Genomic DNA, 27,982 nt, shown 5'->3' with positions numbered 1-27,982 from the left:
TATCTGAAGAGAAGCCTATCATGTACTAAAGTGCACAGATAGGTTCTCATCATGGATATATTAGGGGCCGAAGAGATAGCACAGCAGTTGGTACAGATGGTGGTTCAAATCCCAACATCTCACATGATCTCCTGTGCCTGCCAGGAGCAATTTCTGAGCACAGAGCCAGGAGAAATCCCTGAGCACAGCCAGGTGTGACCCAAAAACAAATAAAAAGGATATGTTAAACAGAAAAAGTGAGCTGCAGAACATACTATAGGAAGACATGCCAAAAATATATCTGGGGCCCGGAGAGATAGCACAGTGGTGTTTGCTTGCAAGCAGCCAATCCAGGACCTAAGGTGGTTGGTTCGAATCCCAGTCCCCCATATGGAGCTATGCCAGGAGCAATTTCTGAACAGACAGCCAGGAGTAACCCCTGAGCACCACCGGGAGTGGCCCAAAAAAATAACACAAAAAAATATATCTGAATGCTGGGGCCAGAGAGATAGCACAGCCGTAGGGCATTTGTCTTGGATGAAGCCAACCCAGGACAGACCTGGGTTCACTGGGTGTGGCCCAATAAACAAACAAACAAAAATATAAATATATATGAATACTTTTCTTTTTTCTTTTTTTTTTTTTGTGGTTTTTGGGTCATACCCGGCAGTGTTCAGGGGTTACTCCTGGCTTCATGCTCAGAAATTGCTCCTGGCAGGCACGGGGGACCATATGGGACACCAGAATTCGAACCGATGACCTTCTGCATGAAAGGCAAATACCTTACCTCCATGCTATCTCTCCGACCCCATGAATGCTTTTTTTTTTTTTTTTTTTTTTTTTTTTTGGTTTTTGGGCCATACCCATTTGACGCTCAGGGGTTACTCCTGGCTATGCGCTCAGAAGTCGCTCCTGGCTTGGGGGACCATATGGGACACCGGGGGATCGAACCGCGGTCCGTCCTAGGCTAGTGCTGGCAAGGCAGACACCTTACCTTTAGCGCCACCGCCCGGCCCCCATGAATGCTTTTCAAGATTGTTTTCTGAAACAAAAGATTTTGGTTTTTAGACCAAACCCAGTTGTTAGGGCTTACTCCTTGCACTGCACTTAGGAATCAGTCCTGTAGAAAGGAGCTCAGGGATCAAACCCCAGGTCAGCTGCATACACAGCAAGCACCTTACTTGCTAAACTATATTGCTCTGATAGATTGTTTTCTTGGGGCTGGGGGTGGGGGTAGGGCATACCCAACAATGCCTTGGCTTAGTATACAGGGGACCATATTCATTGTGAGGAATTTTAATCTGTATAAGTGATATATTCAAAGTGCCTTTTCTCTTCAATCCTATAGTAAGAGAGCTTATTAAGCAAGTGATTTTTCCTTAGGGTACCATAACCGGACTTCTTTGGATAGTACAATTCTGTTTCTCCTGGGGCCGGAGAGATAGCATGGAGGTACAGTGTTTGCCTTGAATGCGGAAGGATGGTGGTTCAAATCCTGGCATCCCATATGCCCCTGTGCCAGCCAGGGGTGATTTCTGAGCGAAGAGCCAGGAGTAACCCCCTGACCGAAAAACCACAAAAAAAAATTCTGTTTCTCCATTGCTAAATCCCTTGTGCCTGGGGAGAGGGGAGAAACCTTGAGCTTCACATTCCTGCCACCTCATTGATTTCTTTTCCCTGCAGACTGCAATAAGGTTACTGATCAGTGCCTGTCCTTCTTCAAACGCTGTGGAAATATCTGTCATATTGACTTAAGGTACTGCAAGCAAGTTACCAAGGAAGGCTGTGAGCAGTTCATAGCTGAAATGTCTGTGAGTGTTCAGTTTGGACAAGTGGAAGAAAAACTTCTGCAAAAACTGAGTTAGTCCAAGGACAAGTATGTAAATATGGTGGGTGGGGGGACCTGGCAGGGAGGACAAAAAACACTTTACAAAAACTAGGGCTTTTTTTTTTTTTTTTTTTTTCCAATTTGGAACTGGGAATGACAGAACATGAAATGTTTCCATTTTGTATGTATTTGTGGAGAAGCTATTCCACCACCCATTTGGAGCTGAGTCAGTGGGACATTTTCCTTGGTCTTTGGGAATTGTTTACTACACTGCTTTCTGGACCATTTCTAAGGCAGCCTTTACTGAGAAGACATTCCCACTGAAGGAGGATGGACTTTGGAGAAATTTTCATATTGAAGCATGAGCTTAAAGCAGTTTTGTGATGGTGGTGTTTGTTCTGAACACCTCATTCCTTGCAACTCCAGGGTTTTTGATGTCACCATAAAGCGGACCACATACCACATCTGCAGCCATTCTTGACATTTTTTGTTTGTTTGGTTTTGTTACATTCTTACATTATGCAGAACTATTTTTGTATAAATTGTTTAAAAGTTATTTATGCAAGGTGTGAATGCATACCAGTGTTTTTATTATTTTGAGATTGCCAACTTTCCTGGTTTCCTTGAGATAGGAGAGAACTTAACCTGTACTTCACCAACACGGGTCATCCACCTCCACACGTGCCCAGGTCTAACAGAACAGGCTAAGACCTTCTGGCTAAAAGCATGTTTAACTGATGTTGAAAGTCTGTTTTGTACATTGAATTCCATTAGCATGTTGTGGATAGTTGTAAATTAGAGTCAAGATCCTTTGCCAAGTTTTCTCTGTATAGAATTCACCTTTTTCTCAAAATTTTAAAAACTCAGATTTCAGCCTTTGTACTCAGGAGGGTTTTGCTGCAGCATGAGCTCTTGTACTCCATATAGATCTAATTTATACAGTGAGTCAAGAAGTAGAATAAATGATCCAATATAGCTTTTCGTTTCCTTTTTTTCCTCTCCTTTGAAGTGTGAGTTCTCATTAAGGGTTATAACATGGTTTTTTCCTAGTTGTAAAGTCATGCATTCGTAAGTGCCATTGTTGTGAGGTGTTGTTTTCCTAGATCTTTCCTGGTGCGGTTTTACCTTTGTTAAATTTGTATAAACAGTTGTACAAAAAAAAAAAAATCACCTTTCGAGTTTTGGGAATGAACTAGACCTTTGATCTATAAAGTGCAGAAGTCTCCATACACGTGAGGCCAAATGACTTGTGGTTTGTATATGGCACATGCTTGGCGAGCTTCAGAGAGATCTGCTTGGGCCACAACAGTAGCACAGCTAGCACAGTGGGTAGGGCATTTGTCATGTTCGATCCCTGGCAACCCCTGAGCACCACTGGGTGTGGCTCCCTAAAAAAAGATTGTTAGGCTGATGAAGTGATAAGTAATGGGCTAACTAATGCTATTTAGGAATTGGACAGAAAATTCCTCAAGAGGCAGCTGGCTTACCACTTTGAAATGCAAGTTTGCTGTTGGATTTGGGTACATACCTTGTGGTGCTCAAGGAACCATATGCAGATTAACCTGGACAACTTGCGTTCAGAGCCTACACTCCAGGCCAGTTGAGCTTGGTCATGTCTGTTTAAAGTAAACAATGTCACTTGCTGTTTCTATTGTGAAGGGGATTGCGTCTAGATCCTAAGCTGATCAACCACTGGAGCCACTTGCTGGGCTTGGTACCTATGTGCTGTTGTAACTGAAGGACTTTAGTTGTGAGGTATTTCTGCTGATGGAAGATGTAGAGACAGTGATTCTGGTGGGGTATGGGGTGATTTTAATTTAGGGATGGGGGAGGAGGGTAGCCACAGTAAAATTGGTTTTAGATTCCATTTAGAATGATGTTTCCTGTTAATTTAAATCCAGAGGTCCTTTTTGACTCAGACTGACTGGAGACAGCCAAAGCTAATGTACCTAATCAGGGGTCTCAAACTTGTGGCCCTCCGTACAACATTTTGTGGCCCTGCCCTAAAGGAATCTTTTTTTGTTTTGTTTCGTTTTAGTTGTTTGGGTCACACCCCCCAATGTTCAAGGCTTACTACTGACTTTGCACTCAAGGATCACCCCGACTTTGCCTCCTGCGGCCCCCAGGTAAATTGAGTTTGAGACCTCTGACCTAAATTAAACTGATTTTAAACTTTGTTGAGCCTATCACCAAAGAGTTATTGTCTATAAAAAGGTGTTTTATGGGGCTGAAGCAATAGCACAGCGGGTTAGAGCATTTGCCTTGCATGTAGCCAACCTGGGTTTTTTTGTTTGTTTTGTTTTGGAGTCACACACAGTGATGCTCAGGGGTTACTCCTGATTATGCACTCAGAAATCTTTCCTGGCTTGGTGGACCATATAGGACGCCGGGAATTGAACCCAAATCTATTCTAGGTCAGCCACGTGTAAGGCAGATGCCCTACCGCTGTGCTATTGCATCAGTCTCCAACCTGGGTTTGATCCCCGGCATCCTATATGGTCCCCTGAGCTTACCAGGAGTGATTCTTGAGTTAGGAGTAACCCAAGTATCGCCAAGTATGGCCACACACAAGAAAAAAAAAAAACAAAACAGGTAGTTTACTTCGCAATGCTGATCATCATGAAATCCACCCCAAAAGAAGTAAAGTTTCTGTGTTTTTTTTTTTTTTTTTTTTTACAAGCCCGAGTTTTCTGAGCCTCTAATTCAGTTAGTTATCCTAAGGTCTTAATTTCGCATTAAACATTTGCATACCCTGAACGGAACTGTGATTTTTTTTTTTTTCCTTTTTTTTCCTTCGGTTTTTGGGCCACACCCTGTGATGCTCAGGGGTTACTCCTGGCTGTCTGCTCAGAAATAGCTCCTGGCAGGCACAGGGGACCATGTGGGACACTGGGATTCAAACTAACCACCTTTGGTCCTGGATCGGCTGCTTGCAAGGCAAATGCCGCTGTGCTATCTCTCCGGGCCCTATCCTAATGTCTTAAAGCAATCCTTCCTTGGTACGCTTTTAGGGCCATAAAATTTCCCAGTGATCAGACTACACATACTCTTAGAAGCAAGAGAAAGGACCAGAGAAATCACACAGGCATTAAGGCACTTGCCTTACATATGGCCAAACCCCAATTTGGAAAATCCAAGAATAAAAAAGGACTGCAGTTCAATCCCTGTGTAACAAACCAGGGATGGTTTTGAGCCAGTGAGTGTCACCAGGTATGGCCCAAAAACCTCAGTCCGTCCTAGGTTAGTGCTTGTTGCACTTTGGGCTTTTAGGGCTCACTGCACTATACTATCATCTCTCTGGCCTTACATCCCAACTTAAATTTAAATGAGTTATTTAATTTTTTATAGGTCACCATCTACTTCAGAAAGCTCAGGATAGTCGCCAGAGCAATAGCATAGCAATAGTGAGTTTGCCTTGCACGCGTCTGACCCAGGATGGACCTTGATTTGATCCCTGGCGCCCCATAGGGTCCCCCAAGTCAAGAGCGATTAACCCCTGATCGTCACTGGGTGTGGCCCAACCCCTCTTCCCAAAAAAGATAGTAGTAAAGCATCTTTTTTTTTTTTTTTTTTTGGTTTTTGGTTTTTGGGTCACACCCGGCAGTGCTCAGGCTCTATGCTCAGAAATCGCTCCTGGCAGGCACAGGAGACCATATGGGACGCCAGAATTCGAACCGCAGACCTTCTGCATGAAAGGCAAACGACTTACCTCCGTGCTATATCTCCGGCCCCAAAGCATCTTAATATACTACAGCACCCAGTTACAGAAAAAAAAAGTTACCTTACTGTTTAGTTAGCAGCATAGGTAAATTGCAGCAGCATTCCCTTGTGAAAAAGGGATTACAGACATCCATTCTTTCTATGCCCAAGTAAAATAGGAACTGACTAGGACAACATAAACAACAGCATTTAAAATCTAATTTTATTCTTAAAGTTCAAATTAGCTAGCAGGTAGCACTGAAAATACACTTTCACTATACAAAACAGTGTAAACTGATTATTACACATTAATAATTCAACACACACTTCTAATGAGAGAAGCTAGATGCAGCCCTTGCTATAAAAAGCTGTAACTGAAAAGAACTAATTTAGTCTAAGGCCCTGGCAGTATGTCAGTTGTTTCCATATAAGTTTAAAAGCCAAAATAGCAACAATATGGAAAGTTACATTCACCAAATAGCATTTAAAATATACATGACTAATAAAGTGAACATTTAAAGGAGCCATTACTCAAGCCTGAATCACACTGGCCACTTGTGGCCAGTGATCTCATCAAAGATAATAAATTTCCCCAGAGCAGTAGCGGGTGCCCTAAACAGCTAGATTTCAGCAAGTAATGATTGTAGACATGGGAAGAACCTGAAGAATTGGGAAAGGCCTGTCTCCTTTATGATGTGGTACGATGAATCTTTCTCACCAGTTAGTAGTGAAAATAATTTTTAAAAATAATCATTTGAATGTCTGGGATTGAGCTCAGGGCCAAGTGTCCTACAGAGTGAACCTCAAGACTTGAACACGTGCACAGCACGCACCACATACTGCCGACAGATAGGACACTCACTCATGCGTTTGCCACACTTGGTGCAGGTAACCATGTGGCCACATTCCAACAGGACACAGTCAATGACAGCATCCATGCAGATACGGCATAAGCTGTCATCTTCCTCGTCCTGCAGCTGTAATCGTTCACCATCTGAAAAGCAACAGAGGGGAACTGTGTGCAAGGCAAACAGACAGACTAAGTGACCCACTGTTTAAAAAAAAAATTCCTGCACTTCAGTTCTTTCACTAGAAATAGCATTAGTAGTTTTGTGAAGAAGGATAAATGTTTAGAGTGTAAGAGCGGTTATGAACTGCCAACAAGTCACTTACTTCCATTTTAGGAAAATATAAATGCAAATGTTTTGTGATAAATTTTATTAACAAAATATTTACTAGATCATCCTATACCTGCTGTGTGTGGCATTGGGAAAATCGCAGCCTCCTTGGGGCCGGAGAGATAGCATGGAGGTAAGGCGTTTGCCTTTCATGCAGGAGGTCATCGGTTTGAATCCCGGCGCCCCATATGGTCCCCCGTGCCTGCCAGGAGCAATTTCTGAGCCTGGAGCCAGGAATAACCTCTGAGCACTGCCGGGTGTGACCCAAAAACCACAAAAAAAAAAAAAAAAAAAAAAAAAAATCGCAGCCTCCAATGCAGTATCTCTGGAGTTTAATTTCCATACTGAACCACAAAGAGCCCACAGAGGAAGGTACACCTTAGTCCTCTATTCTTTGCCACTTGGGTATTGCTGGGATCAGTCCAAATGATCTTGTACTGTGGTTCTGAAGAAATTTATCTCAATCTGGTTTTAGGCCAATGAACTCTGGACACTGAGGTCTTCCTTTCTATAAGGAAGGAATGGTTTCCCCCTATCGGAGTGACCATGGTTGAGGAGGAAAAAGTTTAGGCCTAAAGGGCCAATAGTTTCTAGGTTTAGAAGAGACTGGTGTAAAAACCAAAAGACTAGTAATTTGCGGGCTTAGTTCATGCCTCTAAGAACTGGAGGGGGGGAAAAAAAAAAGGACTGGAGGGAAAGAATAAGGAACAGATAAGCCAAAAGAAAGTAGATGGCTCTTGAAAATAAAGGAACCTCTTCCTTCATGGGAGAATCCTTCCATTTCTTAGATTGGTTGAAGCCAATCAAACTAGGTAAAATTTCAGTTCAGTTTAAGCAGTGAGTTGCACATGTGGCCTCTACAAAAATAAAATCCGCTAGAGTAGAAATGCACATGAATATCTATACAGTCTGTATTTACATTGACTTAGGAAAAGGAATTTTCACCTTATTGCCAAAATGCCAGTCACAGCTTGGTACCTGAGTATTTTTTTTTTTTTTTTTTTTTGGTTTTTGGTTTTTGGGTCACACCCGGCAGTGCTCAGGGGTTACTCCTGGCTGTCTGCTCAGAAATAGCTCCTGGCAGGCACGGGGGACCATATGGGACACCGGGATTCGAACCAACCACCTTTGGTCCTGGATCGGCTGCTTGCAAGGCAAACACCACTGTGCTATCTTTCCGGGCCCTTGGTACCTGAGTATTAAGGTTCCTGTATCCACCTTTGTGGTAGCAGATTAGAAAGAGGTGTGCAAATTGGGGTAGAGATAGTATTGTAGGGAGAGTGCTTGCCTTGCATGCGCTGACCCAGGTTTTATCCCCAGCACCGCATATGATCTCCTTAGCACAGCCAGGTGTGACCCAACAAAAAAATAACTGCATCTGTAAATCTCCTTTGGATATAAATCCATTTAATAGATTGCCACAGAACCTAAGTCACAACCAGCTTAACATCCCAAAAAAACCATCTCAAGTTAGCAATGGGAAGGAAGCTTAAGTAGATAAGTGCAACTAGTAGGGCCTTTGCCTTGTACTAGGCCAGGGGTAGTGAACAAGTTCGACACAAAGAGGCAAAATTTTAAACTGAGAGTCAGAGAGCCACAACATGCAGTGACCTGCCAAAACAGACAAACACTCACACAAAAGCATATTATTTTAACAATAATATATTAAACACAGGGGCCAGCGAGGTGGTGCTAGAGGTAAAGTATCTGCCTTGCAAGCGCTAGCCAAGGAAGGACCGCGGTTCAATCCCCCAGCGTCCCATATGGTCCCCCAAGCCAGGGGCAATTTCTGAGCGCTTAGCCAGGAGTAACCCCTGAGCATCAAATGGGTGTGGCCTGAAAAAAATTAAACACATTGCATTTTGTCGTTTTAAAATAAACAGGGTAAAAATCTTGTTCGCCACCCCTGTACTAGGCCAACTCGGTTTCATCCAAAGCACACCATATGGTACCCTAGCACTGCAGAATATGACCATAAAATAATGCCATTTGTCCATCTTTTTTTTTTTTTTTTTTTGGTTTTTGGGTCACACCAGGCAGTGCTCAGAGGTTATTCCTGGCTCCATGCTCAGGGATCGCTTCTGGCAGGCACAGGGGACCATATGGGATGCTGGGATTGGAACCAATGGCCTTCTGCATGAAAGGCAAACGCCTTACCTCCATACTATCTATCTGGCCCCCATTTGTCCATCTTTTTTTTTTGTTTTGTTTTTGGTTTTTGAGCCACACCTGGCGATGCTCAGGGGTTACTCCTGGCTGTCTGCTCAGAAATAGTTCCTGGCAGGCACAGGGGATCATATGGGGCACCGAGATTCAAACCAACCACCTTTGGTCCTGGATCGGCTGCTTGCAAGGCAAATGCCGCTGTGCTATCTCTCCGGGCCCCCATTTGTCCATCTTAATGTCACTGAGTTCTTTTTTGTCCTTGCCTATCACTAATGCTTTTCTGCTCAGCTTTTCAACTTACATAGAAACCTATCAATACTTGACACAAAGAACTACTCAACATCTTGGTTCAAGAGAATCCCCCCCACCCCCAGGTACTCACCTGCCAGAGGATTTAATGAAAAAGCTCATTTTTAGAGACAAGGAATTTGGGAGGAAGGGAAATCCCAATGAATTATGGCAAGAAAAGCTAGGGTTTATTTGATATTGACATTCACTTGACATTGGTAATCTCAGAACCAGTATCATCTACTAACTTACTGCCTAACATATCTACAATCGTCTGGAGAGAGCACAGTAGTAGGGTGTTTACTTTGCATGCAGCCAACCTGGGATGGACCCAGGTTCGATTCTCAGCATCCCATATGGTCCCCTCAAGTGGAGTGATTTTTGAATGCAGAGCCAAGAGTAACCTGAGCACAGCTGGTGTGACCCAAAAACAAAAAGAGGCCAGATTTCTATATAACATTTGCCTCATTATGACAGAATACAGTATTTTAAAGCTTAAGGAATTCAGAGAGAGGGAGATAAACCTACATGACTTTTGGTTTTCTTCATTCTCTTTGTATAACCGGTTGACTTTCTCTACCAGTTCCCATTTTTCGCAACAGCCAGAATAATTGACAAAATTCCGAGCTAGGATTTCCTTCAGCTGGCGCACACTCATTCCCTCCACATCCTCAAGGCTTGATAAGTCAGACAATGAAGCTCTCACGCTCTTCTTAGAGAGGCCAGTTGTCTGAAATCAGAAATCACACATTACCTACTGCTGCTGCAAATCCAGGCCTCCAAAGAAACACATTCTCCCCTCACCCTCCAGTCATCACTAGCCATAGCTCTTTATCCTACCATTCTCATCCTTAGGAAGCATTTATTCCATCTTACATTTGAGCCAGAATGAGCATCTTGCACTAATCAAAATTCTGCACACTTTGGCTAGATTCTACAAGGGCAAGACACACACGCTTGACATGTCAAAAGAACCCAAATTTTACAAGTCTTACCCTCTCCTCCAAGTTTTCATCATCTTCATCATCGTCATCATCGTCGTCGTCATCATCATCTTCTGTATTTGCTGAAGCTATTTCACTGTGTACCTATACACATTATGGATCTACTAAGGTCAGAAGCTACATTAACCCTTAGTTCTCACTAGAGAAACTCTTCACAGACCATCCCCAAGGAGAACCAATCGCTGGCATATTCCATATGGACCCTGAATGCTGCTGTCCCTTCCAAAGAGTTAAACACCGTGATATCATAAACAGTTTACATTCCAAGGACGACGTGATAGCAGTAAGGTAGGGCATTTGCCTTGCACACACTGACTCAGGACAGACCCGGCTTTGATTCCCATCATTCCATATGGTCCCCCAAGCGTGCCAGAAGAAATCCCTGAGTGCTGATGGGTGTGGCCTAAAACCCCCCCCCCCAAAAGTTTACATTCCAGAAAGTTATCTCAAAAGTCTAATTCCTGTGCTTTATAAACTTGCAAAATATAAGAACAGTATTAACTTGTTAAGGAAAATGTCACTGCCCAATGCTCAAAAAACAGGTAAGCGGCTCCATGACATTAAAGCTATGAATGGTTCTGAAGTGGATCCTTTAAGCTACAGCAACTAACACTAAAATGTCGTGGATATTTTCAAGAACTCACATGTATATTGCACATTCTATAGAATACATTCTTGACTTTGCTGATAGCTGTTATTAATTCATTTTCAGAAATCCTTCAACAGGACCAGAAAGAGCACAGAGGGTTGGGCACTTGCCTTGCATGACAGTGACCCAAGTTTCCATCCCCAGTGCCATATTGTGTACATCATTGTAAGCTCTGAGCAAAGCCAAATGTGACCTCCCCCTTAAAAAAATAAAATAATAAAATAAATTCAACACATTCAGGGATACTCTCCTTTTGGGTTTTTTTTTTTTTGGGGGGGGGGGCACAGCCTGCAATGCACAGGGGGTTACTCCTAGCTTTGCACTCAGAAATCACTCCAGATGGTTCTCAGGGGACCATATGGGAGGATTGGGATTGATCTGATAGGCTTCACGAAGGACAGATGTCCTACTTGCTGTGCTGGCTCTCTGGCCCTAGATGTACTCTTCTTTTTCGAAGATGAGAAGTCCTTTAAATTTGGGCTATCTTCCTTGTATCTTTTTGTTGTTGTTCTTCCTTGTATCTTTCTTTCAATAACTATATTCTGACCATAGCTTCCAAAGTCCTACCTATCTTCAGTGGTGTCAAGTTTCCCGAAGTGACAAAAAAAAGTCAGATGTCGGGGCTGGACTGATAGCACAGTGGTAGGGCATTTGCCTTGCACACGGCCAACCTGGGATCGATCTGGTTTCAATTCCCAGCATCCCAATGGTCTCTTGAGCCACCAGGAGTGATTTCTGAGCAAAGAGCCACGAGTAACCCCTGAGCACTGCTGGGTTTGGCCAAAAGAAGTCAGATGTGTCTTAAAATCACTGGTGGTTTATGTGTATTTGCATAATAATTAGAATTCTGATTTGGGGAAATAGTAAGTTCAAAGTTTGGTCTGTTTCTGAGCTACAACTAGTAGTTTGGGAGGACCAGATGGTGCCTAGGGCTCCTGCAAAAGTAAATCATGTATGCTGAAGCCTATGAGCTATACTCCCATTCCCCTAAAAGTCTACACTTCATTTTGTCTTGTTTTTGTTTTTTTGTCATTCGTACCCAGTCATGGTGTGGTGGCTCAGGAGGTCATGTGTCATATCAGATATCTATAAACATTTGCACATGACTAAGATCAAGGGCTCTTACCTTGTATGCCACAGACCTGGACTTGATTCCCAGCACCCTAGATGACCTCCCCAGCCTGCCAGGAATAAGTCCTGAACACAGCTATACAGCACAAAATAAAATTAAAAATAAAGACAAGTTTGGGACTAGAGTGATAATACTATAGTGGGAAAGAGCACTTGCCTTGCTGACCTGGGTTTGATCCCCAGCATCCCAATCCATATGGTTCCCCTAGCCCTGCCAAGAATAAATCCTTGAGGGGCTGGAGATAGCACAATGGTAGGGCGTTTGCCTAGCCCGCAGCCAATATAGGATGGACGGTGGTTCAAATCCTGGCATCCCATATGGTCTCTCGAGAGTGCCAGGAGTGATTTCTGAGCACAGAGCCAAGCAGTGTAACCCGAGTGCCACCAGGTGTGACCCCCCCCCCAAAAAAAAAAGTAACCTTTGAGTACTACCAGATGCGGTACAAAAAAGGGGGGGACTTGGGGCTGGAGCGGCGGCACAAGCAGTAGGGCATTTTGCCTTGCACGACAGACTGGTTCGATCCCCCAAAGTCACATATGATCTGCCAAGCCAGGAGTAACCCCTGAACATCACCGGGTGTGGCCCAAAAAAACAAAAAAAGAAGTACTAGTATTTTGGGATCCTTCAGATCTTGGGGCCAACAAGCACCTAAGCACTGACACATCAATAGAACCTGCAAACTTAGCAGTTTGAAATCTCCTGAAAGTCATCAAGCACTGTAGGCCCCCATTATATTTGGCCAAGATTAGCATACAAGGCCCTGGTGAAGTATGCCCTCATACCTGTGCCAACGTTCCAGATCCTAAGGTTCGGTCACCACCCATGAGCTCACCCTGAAATGAAGACAAAGTAGCCGAGGGTGCTGTATAGTTTGAAAAAAATGAATGTGTCAGAAAGCTAGAAGTCTGCGACCTGGAGGAATTCAGACTGCTTGTGTCCATGTCATCCTCAGACCCCAGCCCATGATGGCACAGTACTAGATCCACCAGGTCTTCTTTCTCTCGACAGGTATCGATTGGGATGTTTCTAAGCATGAGATACTGCCGTAGATCTTTGACTTTAAGTCGCATTAACTGAGGGCGCTGAAAGGATGTCTCCTGTAGTAAGTAGCAAGTGGAACATCTACGGAGATTTTCTTGCAAGACTGAACAAACAGAGCAAAAATCTTTCTTGCAGTCACAACATACATGCTGAAGAAACAGAAAAGAAGCATCACTTATAGCCAGATATAAGCCATAATGAAAGTAACAATTTTCTTTCTGCCTTCTGTTAAAATTCTATTATAGTGTTACAAAATCCCCCATGGTACTATTGTCAGAGGTATTTTCATGTTCTAAAAAGGCATGAAATCAAAACAGTCACTGCCAAGGCAGTTTGGATTCCAAACTTCAAATACAGCCCTTTAAACATACACTTCTGTTAACGAATTAAACCCTTTCCACCCCTTTGTGCAAACATGTAATTAGCAGAACTGAACTGACTTGAACCATGAAGCAGAAAACACAACCACAAACTCTTCTTGCTCTTTTCCTATGTAAACAATATCACCTATATTAAAGAGGAATGGGGAAAAGCATAATAACAGAAAGAGAAGGCATCTTTCTGTTTGCTTTATAGCAGCGTTTCTCAACCTTTTTGTCTCAGGCTCCCTTCCTTTATTTTTTTCCTCTGGGCCATACCAGGTGGTCCAGGTCATTTGTCATGATACTCCATTAATGCAGTTTTCACCTGTTGCCCTCTTAGAATATTTTGGGGGGGCCCGTTGAGAAGCACTGCTCTACAGAGCCTTAAAGCCATTCCACTGCCTCAACAAAGATGTCATTTTTGCTTTTTGCTGGTTTTTAAAGACTAAATTGAGGGGCCGGAGAGAGCACAGCAGTAGGGTGTTTGCCTTACACGTGGCCTACCCAGGGTCCTGGCATCCCATATGGTCCCCCAAGCCTGCCAGGAGTAATTTTTTTTGGGGGGTGTGAGTCACACTTGACGGCCAGAAGCTCTGTGCTCAGAAGTAGCTCCTGGCAGTCACGGGGGACCATATGAGATGCTGGGATTCAAACCTGTATCCATCCTATATTGGCCAAGTGCCAGGCATACACGCCTTACTGCTGTGGTATAGCTCCAACCCTGCCAGCAGAGTAATTTCTGAATGCAGAGCCAGGAGTAACCCAAGTACTGCCGGGTGTGGCCCAAAAGCCAAAAAAAACACCTAAAGATCAAATTGATATTTAAGGAACATGAGAAGGCTATATGACAGTTTTCAGAATGACTACATCTTTTTGGTTTTTGAGCCACACCTGGCAGCACTCAGTAGTTACTCCTGGGTCTGTGTTCAGGAATCATTCCTGGCAGGCATAGGATACTGACCATATGGGATGCTGGGGATAGAAACCGGGTTGGTTGGTTTTTTGGTTGTTTTTTTTTTTTCCCTACACTCAGAGGCACTCAGGGATTATTCCTGGATCTGTACTCAGAAATCACTCCTGGAGATCAAACCCAGGTTGGATGTTTGCCTTGCACCCACTGTGCTATCACTCCAGTCCCTAAAAGAACCTTTTAACTCAAGTGTTTTATGTTGAGACATGAAATAGCAGTTATCTAATATCTAATCTCACTTGAGTTAACAATATGGATGGGGAAGCTTAAAAAAAATATGGATGGGGGCCAGAATGATAGAACAGCATATAGGGCACTTGTTTTGCCTGCAGCTAAACCCAGGATTTGATTCCTGCATCCTCTATGGTCCTCCCAGTCTGCCAGGAGTAATTTCTGAGTGCAGAGCCAGGAATAACCCTGCCCACTGCCAGGTTTGCCCCCAAAAACATAAACAAAAAGTATGGGGATAGTTTTTGAAGCTTGACAAAGGATCAACATTTAAAAATTGGGGGGTGGGGGAACCGGAGAGATAGCATGGAGGTAGGGCATTTGCTCTGCATGCAGAAGGACGGTGGTTCAAATCCCGGCATCCCATGTGGTCCCCCGAACCTGCCTGAAGCGATTTCTGAGCGTAGAGCCAGGAGTAACCCCTGAGCGATGCCGGGTGTGACCCAAAAACAAAAACAAAAAACTCCTGGTTCTGTACTCAGCAATCACTTGATTCAATTTCTATTTTTAATCACTCTGGCGGGCTTAGGGGACCATATGGGATACTAGGAATTGAACCCAGGTTGGCCATGTGCAAGGCAAGCACTCTACCCACTCGCTGTTCTATAACTCCAGAATAAAATCATCTCAACAAAATTTTAGACTAAATCTCTTGCTTAATAACATAAGCACAATCAGAAAGAATTGATGTGTGCCACTAGTCAGATTTTATACAATGATGCCTAGCAAGTCTTAATGTCTAATCAGAAAAACTTTGTTTAGGGGGGAGATATTGCTTCCCAAAAAGTGCTTTCACTCATGATGAAACCTGGCTAACTGGATCAGAAAGTTCAATGCTTTGGCATAGATAAAACCCATGGCAGCATTTATGTGAAGCATGCACTCTCCACCTATGTCATTCTTCTGTATATCACATTTTATTTAACTCACCTTCTTTCTAAACACTGAAAATGAAATTCCACAGGCTTTGCAAACTATATTAGGCCCTTCTGTAGGTGCTGATGGATATGAGGAAAAATCCGAGTTTGGTGTAAATCTGAAGGGACCAGTGCCTCCAGTAAATCCTGACTGCTGGCCCCTGACAGCTCCAGTTCCCATGACTTCATTCAGCAGCCCACAGCAGGAAGCCCACATAGATGTAGCACCAGCCTAAAGAGGAACACAAGTAAGAACCACAGTTAAAGCCAAAGTGGAACCAGGGCGCTCTGGAATGTTCAGGGAATATAAATCCAGAGATTAACTGAATTTAAATCTCCCTTAAATAAAAGGTCCTTTTTGCTTCATTTTTGGGCCACATCTGGCTGCACTTAGGGGTTATTCCTGGCTCTGCATTCAGAAATTATTCCTGGCAGGCTCAGGGGAACATAAAGGATACCATGGCTTGAATCCGGGTCAGCCACATGCACGGCAAATGTCCTCCCTGCTGTGCTACCATTATTGTCTCCTAAAAGATCATTTTCTAATATTGTCAAAAAATATTTGGCACCAGAAATATTCAGGATTGTTAACAAGAAAAGATAGCATTTGTTCCCAATTTTATTTCAAAAATATTATACATACTCTAGCAACACATGCATGCTCATAGGAAAATACTGACCAGACAGAAGTACATCGTATGCAATATTTAGAATATGCTTAAGCCAAAAAATGCTGCTCCTTGCTTATCTGAAATGAAAACTTCACTATATACTGTATTCTATCTGGCAATCTGACAATGATGACCACCATATTAAACAGAAGAATGATAGGCTGATGCAGATCTTCCCAACTATCAATAGGCAGAAAGTAATTTAAAATTAATTAATTTCATTAATTTTGGGGGGGCAGGTAGGAGAGGGCAAAAGGGAAGTGGCACATGAAATCTTCCAAGCAGTGCTCAGGTCTGGGGTCACATCTGATGATATATGACAACCATACATTTCTAGTACTTCTGTCAATTACTGTATATCCACGTAGCTCTACATTTGGGGGGAGGGCACAGCCGGTGGTGCTCAGGGGTTACTCCTTGGCCGTGTGCAAAGCAAATGACCTGCTGCTGTGCTTTTTCTCTAGCCCAAGTAGCTTTAAATTTTAAATAGCAAGGTGGAATACTATAAAAGGATTATGCTCTTATTACTACCCAGACTAATAAGCTATACTAAACATAGGAAAAAGAAAAGGTAATGGTATAAAAAAACCCAATGTAAGGTTCGAAACAAAAAAGTATCAGGGTTACAAGGGCCGTAGTGCATTTGCCTTGCATGCAGAAAGACAGTGGTTCGAATCCCAGCATCCCATTTGGTCCCCCGAGCCTGCCAGGGGCAATTTCTGAGTGTAGAGCCAGGAATAACCCCTAGACACTGCTGGGTGTGACCCAAAAACAAAACCAAAAAATAAGTATCAGGGTTACTGCTTAAGTGTTGTATCATTTCATACTCTTAATTTTCAGGAAAACAGTGATGCCTTTTTAAGTCAGGTTAGTTGGGGCCAGAGAAGTAGTTAATACAATGGATAGGATGATTGCTTCGCATGTAGTGAATACAAGTTTGATTTCTAGCACCCCATAGGTCCTACAAGTCTGCTAAAAATGAGCACAGAACCAGGAGTAAGTCCTAAGCACTGTCAGGTGTAGCCCCAAAATAAAGCAAAAACAAAAATAAATAGGGCCAGAGATAGCCCAGTGGGGAGGGCTCAGTGGTAGAATGTCTGTCTTGCAGGTGTAATGCTTTGAGCTCAACAGTGGTCGGCAACCTGCGGCTCTCGAGTCATATGTGGCTCTTTACACTTTTAATTTTGCTCTTCTGTGTGCTAGGTGGCCGCTCCAGGAGTCAGGACTCTGCTCCTAGCCTCTGTCAGTACGCGCCCTGTGTGGCTCTCAAAATAAATTTCAATTGTGGTTTTGGTGAGATTTGGCTCAGTTGGAAAAAAAGGTTGCTGACCACTGCCCTAGCACACCACAACCAAAAGTGTATGCACAGGATCCAACAACGATAACAAAAAGGAGCTGTCCTTGTTTTAGGTTTTTTTGGGGGGGCACACCCTGTGACGATCAGGGGTTACTCCTAGCTATGAGCTCAAAAATCGCTCCTGGCTTGGGGGACCATATGGGACACCAGGGGGTTGAACCATGGTCTGTCCTAGGCTACCGCTCCATGCCATCACGCCAGCCCCCCTTGTTTTTAATTTGTACATAACACTTCTAGGGGAGACAGTATCTCATGTACATAAATTTCCACTGGAAGAACTTTTTACATTCATTCCATGACTTTGAAGAATTAACACTGTTGGGAGATTTTTAGCTTCCTATTGACCTGATTATTAAAAAAAATTAAACAGTGGGTCTGGAGCCATAGCACAGTGGGTGGAAGGGGTTGGATCCCTAGCATTCCATATGGTCCCTTAAGCACTGCCAGGAGTAATCCCTGCACACAGCTGGAAATAGCTCAATAAAGAAAAATTAAGGGGCCGGAGAGATAGCACAGCGGTGTTTGCCTTGCAAGTAGCCGATCCAGGACCTAAGGTGCTTGGTTCGAATCCTGGCATCCCACATGCCCCCCCCCCCCCCCCCCGGTGCCTGGCAGGAGCTATTTCTGAGCAGATAGCCAGGAGTAACCCCTGAGCGCCGCTGGGTGTGGCCCAAAAACCAAACAAACAATAAAGAAAAATCATTAAATAGCTGAATTAACTTTCATCCTCTTTCTGATCCTGGGTGATATCTCAACTCCTGTGAAAGTTCCTGGTTGACAGAATTTCTTTTCTTTTTTCTTTTTGTTTTTGTTTTAGGTCACACCCAGCAGCACTCAGGGGTTAATCCTGGCTCTGTGCTCAGAAATCGCCACTGGCAGGCTCGGGTGACCATATGGGATGCCAGCATTCGAACCACCATCCTTCTGCATGCAAGGCAAATGCCTTACCTCCATGCTATCTCTCCGGCCCCAGAGAATTTTCTTCATAGCATCTAGTTCCACCATAAGTAAGTAATTGTAAATGGTTTTTTTTTTTTTTTTTTTTTGGTTTTTGGTTTTTGGGTCACCCCAGCAGTGAGTGTGTTCAGGGGTTCCTCCTGGCTCTACATTCAGAAATCGTTCCTGGCCCAGCCTTTTATTTATTTATCTATTTATTTATTTATTGTTTTTGGGCCATAACCTGTAACGCTCAGAGGTTACTCCTGGCTATCTGCTCAGAAGTTGCTCCTGTCCCCAGCCTTTTTATGTTTGTTTGTTTGTTTTGGGCCACACTTGTTTGATGCTCAGGGGTTACTCCTGGCTAAGCGCTCAGAAATTGCCCCTGGCTTTGGGGACCATATGGGACGCTGGGGGATTGAACCGCAGTCCTTCCTTGGCTAGTGCTTGCAAGCCTGACACCTTACCTATAGCGCCACCTCTCGGGCCCCACGTCCCCCAGCCTTTTAAAAAAAAAGGGCCCGGAGAGATGGCACAGCAGCGTTTGCCTTGCAAGCAGCCCATCCAGGACCAAAGGGGGTTGGTTCGAATCCCGGTGTCCCATATGGTCCCCCGTGCCTGCCAGGAGCTATTTCTGAGCAGACAGCCAGGAGTAACCCCTGAGCATCGTCGGGTGTGGCCCAAAAAAACCCCAAAAACAAAAACAAAAACAAAAAAAAACTATATGCTATCAACTCCTTTAGTCAGAAACCTGATGGTTTTATTATTTCATGTATTTTATTTAAATTCCTTCCCTACCTCCTTCCTTTTGTTGATGCCATTACCATTATTAGGACCGAGGACAGCAAATATACATACTGGTCTGTGGAGTTGGCAAGGTGTCAGATCTCAGATTGCAGGGATTGCCCAATTGGCTACCTTCAGTTGTGCAGCACACTAATTACAACTGTGCTGTTCAGGGTGGGCTGCTATGATACCGTGCATGTGCAGGCACTTTAAGCCATTTTGCTATGCCTCTGGGCCCTCAATGATACGCCCTCCTTTTCTGGGGGGGGGGGGGTTAGATTGCACACAGCAGTGCTCAGGGCTTATTCTTGGTTTTATGCTCAGGGATCACTTCTAGTGGTACTTGGGGGACCATAGGGGTTGTCAGGGATTGAACCTGGATCAGCTGTGTTCAAGGCAAGCACCTAATGTATTGTTTATATTCCCTTTTACTTTTTTGTTTTGAGGCCACATCAGGGAATGCCCAGGACCTACTCCTGGCTCCATGCTAGGGGGTCACTCAGTGGTACTTGGGGGACTAGATGGGGTGTTGTAAATCAGACTGGATTTTGTTTCCATTCTGAAGTACTTATTTGTTGTTGTTGCTGTGTTTGGGCCACACCCAGTGACACTCGGGTTACTCCTGAATATGTGCTCAGAAATCATTCCTGGCTAGGGACCATATGGGACGTCCTGGGATCGAACCGCAGTCCATCCTAGGTTAGGCACATACAAGGAAAACACCTTACTGCTTGCACCACAGCTCCAGCCCCTAAAGTACATTTTTTTGTGTTTCCCCTTGAAATACCGTTTCTGGCAATTCCACTAGGAATGATTCCTGGGTTCAGAGCTAGGAGTAACCCAAGTACTTCTAGGTCTCTAGGTCTGACCAAAAAAATAAAAGGAGAAAGCAGATTCTCTGGTGGAGGGTGAGGTGTTGGAATGTTCTATACATGAAACCCTATCATTAACAGTATTGCGATTCACCATTCCTAAAATAGAGGAAATTAGATTTTTAAAAGAGTGGAGACTAGAGGGTCCGGTGGAATAACAGCGGTAGGGTGTTTGCCTTACACGCAGCGATCCAGGATGGACCTGGTTTGATCCCCAGAGTCCCATATAGTCCTTCTAACCAGCAGCGATTTCTGAGTGCATAGCCAGAAGTAACTCCTGAGCATCACCGGGTGAGGCCCAAAAACCAAAAATAAAAGAGTAGAGACTAGCGAGTGATTTTGATTATGGTGTTTGTCTTGTCTACCACTGAGCAAGGTTCAATATCATCCTCCAAACATCATCAGGTATGATCAATTCGTAAGAAAAGTCAAGTGTGGTCCCCACTCCCCCCCCAAAAAAAACTGGTTGGATTCACCAAGAGGGTCTTTAAAAACAGAGAAGGGCTGGAGCGATAGCATAGTGGCGATAGCATAGTGGTAGGGCATTTGCCTTGCATGTGGCCAACACAGGACAGACCCCAATTTGAATCCCAGCATCCCATATGGTCCCCTGAGCAACTTCTGAGCACAGAGCCAGGAATAACCCCTGAATGCTGCCGGGCGTGACCCAAAAACCAAAAAAAAAAAAGAGAGAGAAGGGGGCCGGAGAGATAGCATGGAGGTAGGGTGTTTGCCTTGCATGCAGGTCATTGCTTCGAATCCCGGCATCCCATATGGTCCCCCGAGCCTGCCAGGAATGATTTCTGAGTGTAGAGCCAGGAGTAACCCCTGAGCACTACTGGGTGAGATACAAAAACCAAAACAAAAAAAATAATAATAAAGAAGTCCAGAGTAGAGCAGGTAGGGTGCTTGTCTTGCATAAAACCAACCTGGGTTTGATCTCCAGCAGCAGCCCTGTTGGTCTCCCAAACCTGCCAGGAATGATTCTTGAGCACAGAGCCAGGAGTAATCCCTGAGCACTGCCAGCTGTGGCCCAAAAACAAAACAAAACAAAAATACTTTATTTCTAAAGGAACTGCACCAGATTTTAGTAGGCCAATAATATCATATTTTACTCCCAATTTGGAATGATTAAAAATTTAAAAACTTGGGGCCGGAGAGGTGGCGCTAGAGGTAAGGTGTCTTCCTTGCAAGCGCTAGCCAAGGAAGGACCACGGTTCGATCCCCTGGTGTCCCATATGGTCCCCTGAGCCTGCCAGGAGTGACTTCTGAGCACAGAGCCAGGAGTAACCCCGATCTAATGCCAGGTATGACCCAAAAACAAAAAAGACAAAACCAAAAAAAATGACTTCAATTAAAATTTTTATAGAACTTAAAGCAACAGCTTAAGAAACAGCTGTTAGGGCCCGGAGAGATAGCACAGCAGCGTTTGCCTTGCAAGCAGCCGATCCAGGACCAAAGGTGGTTGGTTCGAATCCCGGTGTCCCATATGGTCCCCCGTGCCTGCCAGGAGCTATTTCTGAGCAGATAGCCAGGAGTCACCCCTGAGCACCACCGGGTGTGGCCCAAAAACAAAAACAAAACAAAACAAAACAAAAAAAAAAAGAAACAGCTGTTATAAAAAAAAAAATCTTCACTTAAGAGCCATTTAAGAAATATGCCCCTTAACACATGGGCAAGGATTTCTCATTGAAACTCCTGCATCAATTGAAATGTAATATGCAGGAATTCTTTTTTAATGACCAAATATAAGACCATACACCAAAGGAGTAAATGCTATTTCCTAAATTGTTTACCTCGTATCATCTGGGCATAAAACAAACTGCAAAGAAAAGATTCTAATCTTAAATATAAGTATTTGTTGGGGCCGAGCATTAGCACAGTAATAGGGCATTTGCCTTGCAAGCCGCTGACCTGGGACAGACCCAGAATTGATTCCCAGCATCCCATAAGGTCCCTAGAGCCTGCCAGGGATGATTTCTGAGCACAGAGCCAGGAATAACCTCTGAGTGCCGATAGGTGTGGCCCAACCCCCCCACCCCTCCCCCCCCGAAAATGAAAATAGGCAGGCTTTTGAGACTGTTTTGGGCTGGGGCCGGGCGGTGGCGCTGGAGGTAAGGTGCCTGCCTTGCCTGCGCTAGCCTAGGACGGACCGCGGTTCGATCCCCCGGCGTCCCATATGGTCCCCCAAGAAGCCAGGAGCAACTTCTGAGCGCATAGCCAGGAGTAACCCCTGAGCGTCACAGGGTGTGGCCCAAAAACCAAAAAAAAAAAAAAAAAAAAAGAAGAGACTGTTTTGGGGCCACAACTGTCATTGCTCAGGAGTTATTTATGGCTTGTACTCAGGAATTTCTCCTGGTGTACTCTGGGGACCATCTGGGAAGGTGAGGATCAAACCCAGCTGTTTGCTAGGCAAACGTCCTTTGGTACTATTGCTCTGGCCCCAATATCTGTAGATAAGACTTTTGGCTGGATAGAGTGATTCTTTTTTTTTTTTTAACTTTATTTATTGGTTGATTGGTTTTTTGGGCCACACACATCGGCGCTCAGAGATTATTCCTGGCTCTGCACTCAGAAATCGCCCCTGGCAGGACCAGCTGAAAATAGAATCAGGTCTCTCCTGGGTTGGTTGCATGCAAGGCAAATGCCCTACCACTGTGCTATCTGGCCCCTGGATAGAGTGATTCTTACAATCATGCATACTAGGGATCATGATACACTTTTTAAATGGTACACTAGAGTTGTTGCACCTCTTGGAGAAAACAAAAGGAAATTGCATTCAATTGATCAGTATCTCCTTGACATCTGATATTGAGCTTTGAAAAAATGCACTTAAGTATAATTAAAGGGGCCCGGAGAGATAGCACAGCGTTTGCCTTGCAAGCAGCCAATCCAGGACCTAAGGTGGTTGGTTCAAATCCCGGTGTCCCATATGGTCCCCCCGTGCCTGCCAGGAGCTATTTCTGAGCAGACAGCCAGGAGTCACCCCTGAACACCGCCGGGTATGACCCAAAAACCAAAAAAAAGAAAAAAAGAAAAAATATATATGGGGCCAGGCGGTGGCGCTAGAGGTAAGGTGCCTGCCTTGCCTGCACTAGCCTAGGACGGACCACGGTTCGATCCCCCGGCGTCCCATATGGTCCCCCAAGCCAGGAGCGACTTCTGAGCGCAGAGCCAGGAGTAACCCCTGAGCGTCAATGGGTGTGGCCCAAAAACCAAAAAAAAAAAAAAAAAAGGAAAAATAACAAAGGACATCGATTTAAAGTTTGTTTTGGGGAGTCATTCCCAGCAATTCTCAGAATTTACACCTGGCTCTGCACTAAGGAATTCTGGGGGATCCTACAGGATTCTGGAGATAGAACCCAGGTCAGTTAAATATAAAGCAACAATCTTACCAACTGTAGTAGCTCTCTGGCCCCTGAATTTATTTTTTTAATTTCATAGTTAGATAATATTCTAAGGGCAGTTACTTGAATATTTGTGAGATAAAAACCTACTTCAAATCAGTTTCCAAACATTCCATACATTCTAAATCAGCTCAAAGATGTGAGTGATAATTTATTTATTTCTTGCTTAGCCTTAAGAGTAATTTTAATTCAGGGGCTGGAGCGATAGCACAGCAGGGAAGGCATTTGCCTTTCATGTGGCAGACCCGGGTTCAACCCCCGAACCAGCCAGGAGTGATTCCTGAATGCAGAGCTAGGAATAACCTCTAAGTCAGCAATGGTGAACCTATGTCACGCATACAAGCTGTGCTGCGGGAGGTGAGTGTGCCGTTGTGTGCTTTGCAGCTCAACAGGCAACAGGGCCAGACTGGCCATTGGGAGGACGTGCTGGCACTTTTGAGGAAATTCTTTGGTTTCGTGTGGCAGATTGGGCACTCGGGCTCAAAAAGGTTAGCCATCACTGTCTTAAGTGCTACCAGGTGTGGCCCAAAACCAAAAATATAAGAATAATTTTAATTTTACTCAAAGGAGTACCTACAAGAGGGGTCAGAGAGAGTTCAAGCTGCGTGGGGCAGGTCTGATCTATAGGCCTCATTTAATTTTGGGGGCACTGCTACAAGCAACACCCTACCACTATTCCAGCAACAATCTGTGGTAGCTCCTGAGGTAAAGCCAGTGTTGCCCCAAAACTAATATTTTATAATTCCATAACATAAACAGTCACTGACCATAAATCTATAGATGAGCATAGGCAACAATTAAGCAATTTAACTATAAAATAAACAGTCCAAACCTTGTTTTGTGAACCATTTTCACATACAGATATAAAATTCTCATAACTATTATCTTTCTCAGTTTGCTATCTACTTAAGTCAGCATTTTGCTTCATAAAAGTAACCTTTTCAGAATCTACTATCCAACTTTGTTTCTAAAATTTCAACTACAAATCCAGTATCTTAAATTTTAAAACTGGATTAACAGAAATTAAACAGGGCCTGGAGAGATAGCACAGCGGCGTTTGCCTTGCAAGCAGCCGATCCAGAACCAAAGGTGGTTGGTTCGAATCCCGGTGTCCCATATGGTCCCCCGTGCCTGCCAGGAGCTATTTCTGAGCAGACAGCCAGGAGTAACCCCTGAGCACCGCCGGGTGTGGCCCAAAAACCAAAAAAAAAAAAGAAAACTTAAACAATGGAACTCTTCCAAATTCTCTCCTACCTATAGTTCCTTGATGTGCAACCAATTAAATACTAATAAAGATACTAGCATTCTTCAAAGCATTTGAGAAGAGTCCTGCATTGAAACATAACTATTTTCAGGAGAGGGCTACGTTAATATTGCAAGCCCAAACCTTTCATAACTCGACTTAAAAATAAGCTCTTACTATCCTATTTCAAGGCAAAAATCCAAAAATGACCTATTCCACAAATCTCCCGTTACCAGAAATAGCTTGATTCCTGAGCGTTTGCCTTTAAAAAAAAAATTTTTTTTGGCGACCTAACGTCACATGCTATCTTGTGTCACTGTTCCTTCGTCCCTCTCTGCAAACTTCAAGGATGGCACTGTATTCCATTCCCTACATCTTCCAACGAGGCTCCCTCGTAGCTCACACATCAAAGCCGGTCCACAAAACCATGGCAGACTTGGGAGACAGACACGGACACACCCTCGAGTGCATCTGGCACAAAGAGCCTTAGGGAGGTTCGTTATTTGGAGGCGTGAGGATGGAAGATGTGGTGCACAGAGATCACTCCTGGTGATGCTGGGGGTGGCGTGGAAAACCACCATATGGGATGTGGAGGGTCGAACCGGGGTCGACCGTGTGTGAAGCAAGCACCCTCGCCGCCAGCTTGTGATTCCAGCTCCTTGCCTTGAGTTTTAAGCCCGTGGTTACCTACCTACCTACCTTCCTTCCTTCCTTCCTCCTTTCCCTTTCCTTTCCTTCCTTCCTCCTTTCCTTTCCCTTTCCTTCCTTCCTTCCTTCCTTCCTCCTTTTCCTTTCCTTCCTCCCTCCCTCCCTCCCTTCCCCAGCACCTCCCTCGGGAGGCACGAAGGAATGGCGAGGAATGAAACCCAAAGGTGTGAGTGCGCAAAGCGCTGCGGTCCGGACCTCACTCACTCACTCCGTCCCTCACGTTCCGAGCGGGTGAATCCACCCCTGGCTGCAGGTGACCGTGGCGCGAGGGCTCCTAGAGCACTTTGCAGAGCGCATGGGGTGCGGCGGAGTCGGCACCCCGAAGGAGGCCAGTCAGGGTCGCGGAGTCGTCGTCGTCCGTCGCCCGCACACTTCTTCGGGGGTGCCTCCCCGCCCCCCGCCCTCCCCTCACTCACACCTACCCGGGGGGAGAAGCCGCTCGGGCTGGCTGACCTGTCAGTCATTCAGTCAGTCAGAGCCGCCTCACCTTCAGCTTCGCCAGCGACCGCTCGAGGTCGAGGTCGCGGTCGGGGTCACTGAGGGTGGCGGGGGGCGTGTGTGTATGTGTGCAGACTCGGGGGGAGGGTCCCCAACCCCTGCGTCGTAGCGTGTGTCCCGGGGGGCCGCTCCCGGGCCGCGACAGTCCCGTGATGTGCGTGTGGTTCCCCCGCGTCGGGGTGAGCCGGGAACTCGGGGTGCGGCAGGGCATGACGTGAGGAAAGGCGCCTTTGCTCGGGGAAGCTGAGGCGCGGCCCGGGGACCACAAGAGCCCCGTCGCCACACGCCGCAGCCGGCGGGAGCGCGACCACCGACCTCGGCGCCTCAGCACCTCAGCCTCCCCGCGGCCGGCGACCGGAAGTCGGACGTCTGGAAGCCCGGATGAAGCCCCGAGAGGCGCCTATGGTCGGACCCTCCACCTCCTCCTCCTCCCCCCCTCAGGGCAGACCTGACGCGAAGGAAGGCGCTTCGCTTCCGAGGAGGGAAAGGAAAGGCAGCGACGCCCCACTCGCCTCGCCGCACCGCGCGTTCCCCATCCTCACCTTCATGGCCGCGACTGCCGCGTCCCGCTCAGCTGCGCCCGGCAACTCTGCACCATAGCAGCTCCTCCCGCCTCGCCGCGCCGCCCTGCTTTCCCCTCGGCGGCGACGGACTGACTGGCTGCGTCGCCGCCCCGCGAGACCGGCCCGGCGTGCCCACGGAAGGGGCGTGGCCACGCCCGCCGCGCGCACCGCCCACCCACCCCCTCGGGAAAGCGCCGGAGTGGCGGCCGGGAAAGCCAATCAGGAGCCGAAGCTCGGGGGGCCCGGTCAGCACATCCAATAGGGTGGCGGGAGAGAGGGGGCGGAGCCTGCGGGCGAGTGGGTGCGGAAGACTTCATTAGGCCCGCAGCGCTCTAGGCGGGGCGGGGCGAGGCGAGGCGGGGCGGGGCTGGGTGGAGCTGGGCGTGGCGTGAGCAGGGCCGCGAGGCGAGTCTCCTCAGGGGCAGCCGAAACTGGGAATGAATTGGGAAGGGGAGCCTCAGAACATTTGGCGTTCCCCACAGCCTTCTACCTGTGAGGAGGCTGAGATTGGGACCCAGGTGCCGCCGGGCCGTGAGGGCAGGGAAGAGGGTGTGGTCAATTGGAAAAGGCCACTTGGACTGAAGGCTTCTGTGGTACCTGTTGGCGCTGGGCCTCGTCGCTCGCCCCAGATGTTGCAGCCCGGGGTTCCTCCTGGCTCAGAAATCGCTCCTGGCAGGCTCGGGGGACCCTGTGGGATGCCGGGATTCGAACCACCGTCCTTCTGCATGCAAGGCAAATGCCCTACCTCCATGCTGTCTTTCCAGCCCCCCAAACAAGGTTTTATTTAAAAAATAAAAAGGGGAGACGGAGCGATTGGCACACCGGTAGGGCGTTTGCCTTGCATGCGACTGACTGATCCTGGACGGACCTCGATTCAATCCCCAGCATCCCATATGGTCCCCTGAGCCATGAGCGCAGAGCCAAGAGTAACCCCTGAGCTTCACCGGGTGTGGCCCAAAAAAAAAAAAAAAAAAAAAAAAAACCACTTGAAGGAACAAGGACTCAGATTAGCTGCTCTTTGAGAGACGCACAAGACCATACGAATTCGGTCATTCATGGATGGAGAAACTGAGGTGGCAAAAGGAAAGGAAGCATCGATTCTCCAATGAACATGCATTCTGGCCTGCCTGGCTGACAGAACGGCTGGTTTTCCTAGGCTTGTTCTCCTCATCTCTCACCCAAACAATATTTAGATGTAAAACCTGAAGAGGTGGATTCAGTTCTCTGGAGTACCTCAGACTATTGCCCCTTCCTTCCTTCCTTCCTTCCTTCCTTCCTTCCTTCCTTCCTTCCTTCCTTCCCTCCTTCCTTCCTTCCTTCCCTCCTTCCTTCCTTCCTTCCTCTTTCTTCCTTTCTTTTTTTTTTTTTTTTTTGTGGTTTTTGGGTCACACCCGGCAGTGCTCAGGGGTTATTCCTGGCTCCAGGCTCAGAAATTGCTCCTGGCAGGCACGGGAGGACCATATATGGGACGCCGGGATTCGAACCGATGACCTCCTGCAT

General features: G+C 45.9%; 2 protein-coding genes across 3 annotated transcripts in view; one reads left to right on the top strand and one right to left on the bottom strand.

The window, feature by feature from the left end:
- Window positions 1-1,894, top strand: part of KDM2B (lysine demethylase 2B) — a 100,726-nt gene extending 98,832 nt beyond the window's left edge. For both annotated transcript variants that reach the window (XM_049788896.1, XM_049788895.1), the window contains one exon: window positions 1,663-1,894. In XM_049788896.1, coding sequence (XP_049644853.1) covers window positions 1,663-1,844 — 182 coding nt within the window. In that variant the 3' untranslated portion in view covers window positions 1,845-1,894. The remainder of the gene's footprint in view (window positions 1-1,662) is intronic.
- Window positions 1,895-6,250: 4,356 nt separating this feature from the next.
- Window positions 6,251-26,566, bottom strand: RNF34 (ring finger protein 34). The gene is made up of 6 exons (XM_049788837.1): window positions 26,462-26,566; window positions 15,455-15,673; window positions 12,706-13,113; window positions 10,134-10,226; window positions 9,667-9,868; window positions 6,251-6,500 (listed from the first exon to the last, which is right to left on the bottom strand). Exons 1-6 carry the CDS (start codon window positions 26,465-26,467, stop codon window positions 6,310-6,312), a joined length of 1,119 nt encoding a protein of 372 aa, XP_049644794.1. The 5' UTR covers window positions 26,468-26,566; the 3' UTR covers window positions 6,251-6,309.
- Between the last annotated feature and the right edge of the window lie 1,416 nt (window positions 26,567-27,982).

This window comes from Suncus etruscus, chromosome 15 (assembly GCF_024139225.1).
Source record: "Suncus etruscus isolate mSunEtr1 chromosome 15, mSunEtr1.pri.cur, whole genome shotgun sequence".
Classification (NCBI taxonomy): Eukaryota; Metazoa; Chordata; class Mammalia; order Eulipotyphla; family Soricidae; genus Suncus; species Suncus etruscus.
This window is presented reverse-complemented; position numbering and strand designations above follow the sequence as displayed.

What these genes read in the sequence shown, in the direction of transcription:
- RNF34 (XM_049788837.1), bottom strand. An exon ending in GATCTGGAACGTTGGCACAG is followed by an intron (nt 10,227 to 12,705) that starts GTATGAGGGCAT and finishes TAATGTGTATAG; the next exon opens with GTACACAGTGAAATAGCTTC. An exon ending in ATGAAAACTTGGAGGAGAGG is followed by an intron (nt 9,869 to 10,133) that starts GTAAGACTTGTA and finishes TTCTGATTTCAG; the next exon opens with ACAACTGGCCTCTCTAAGAA.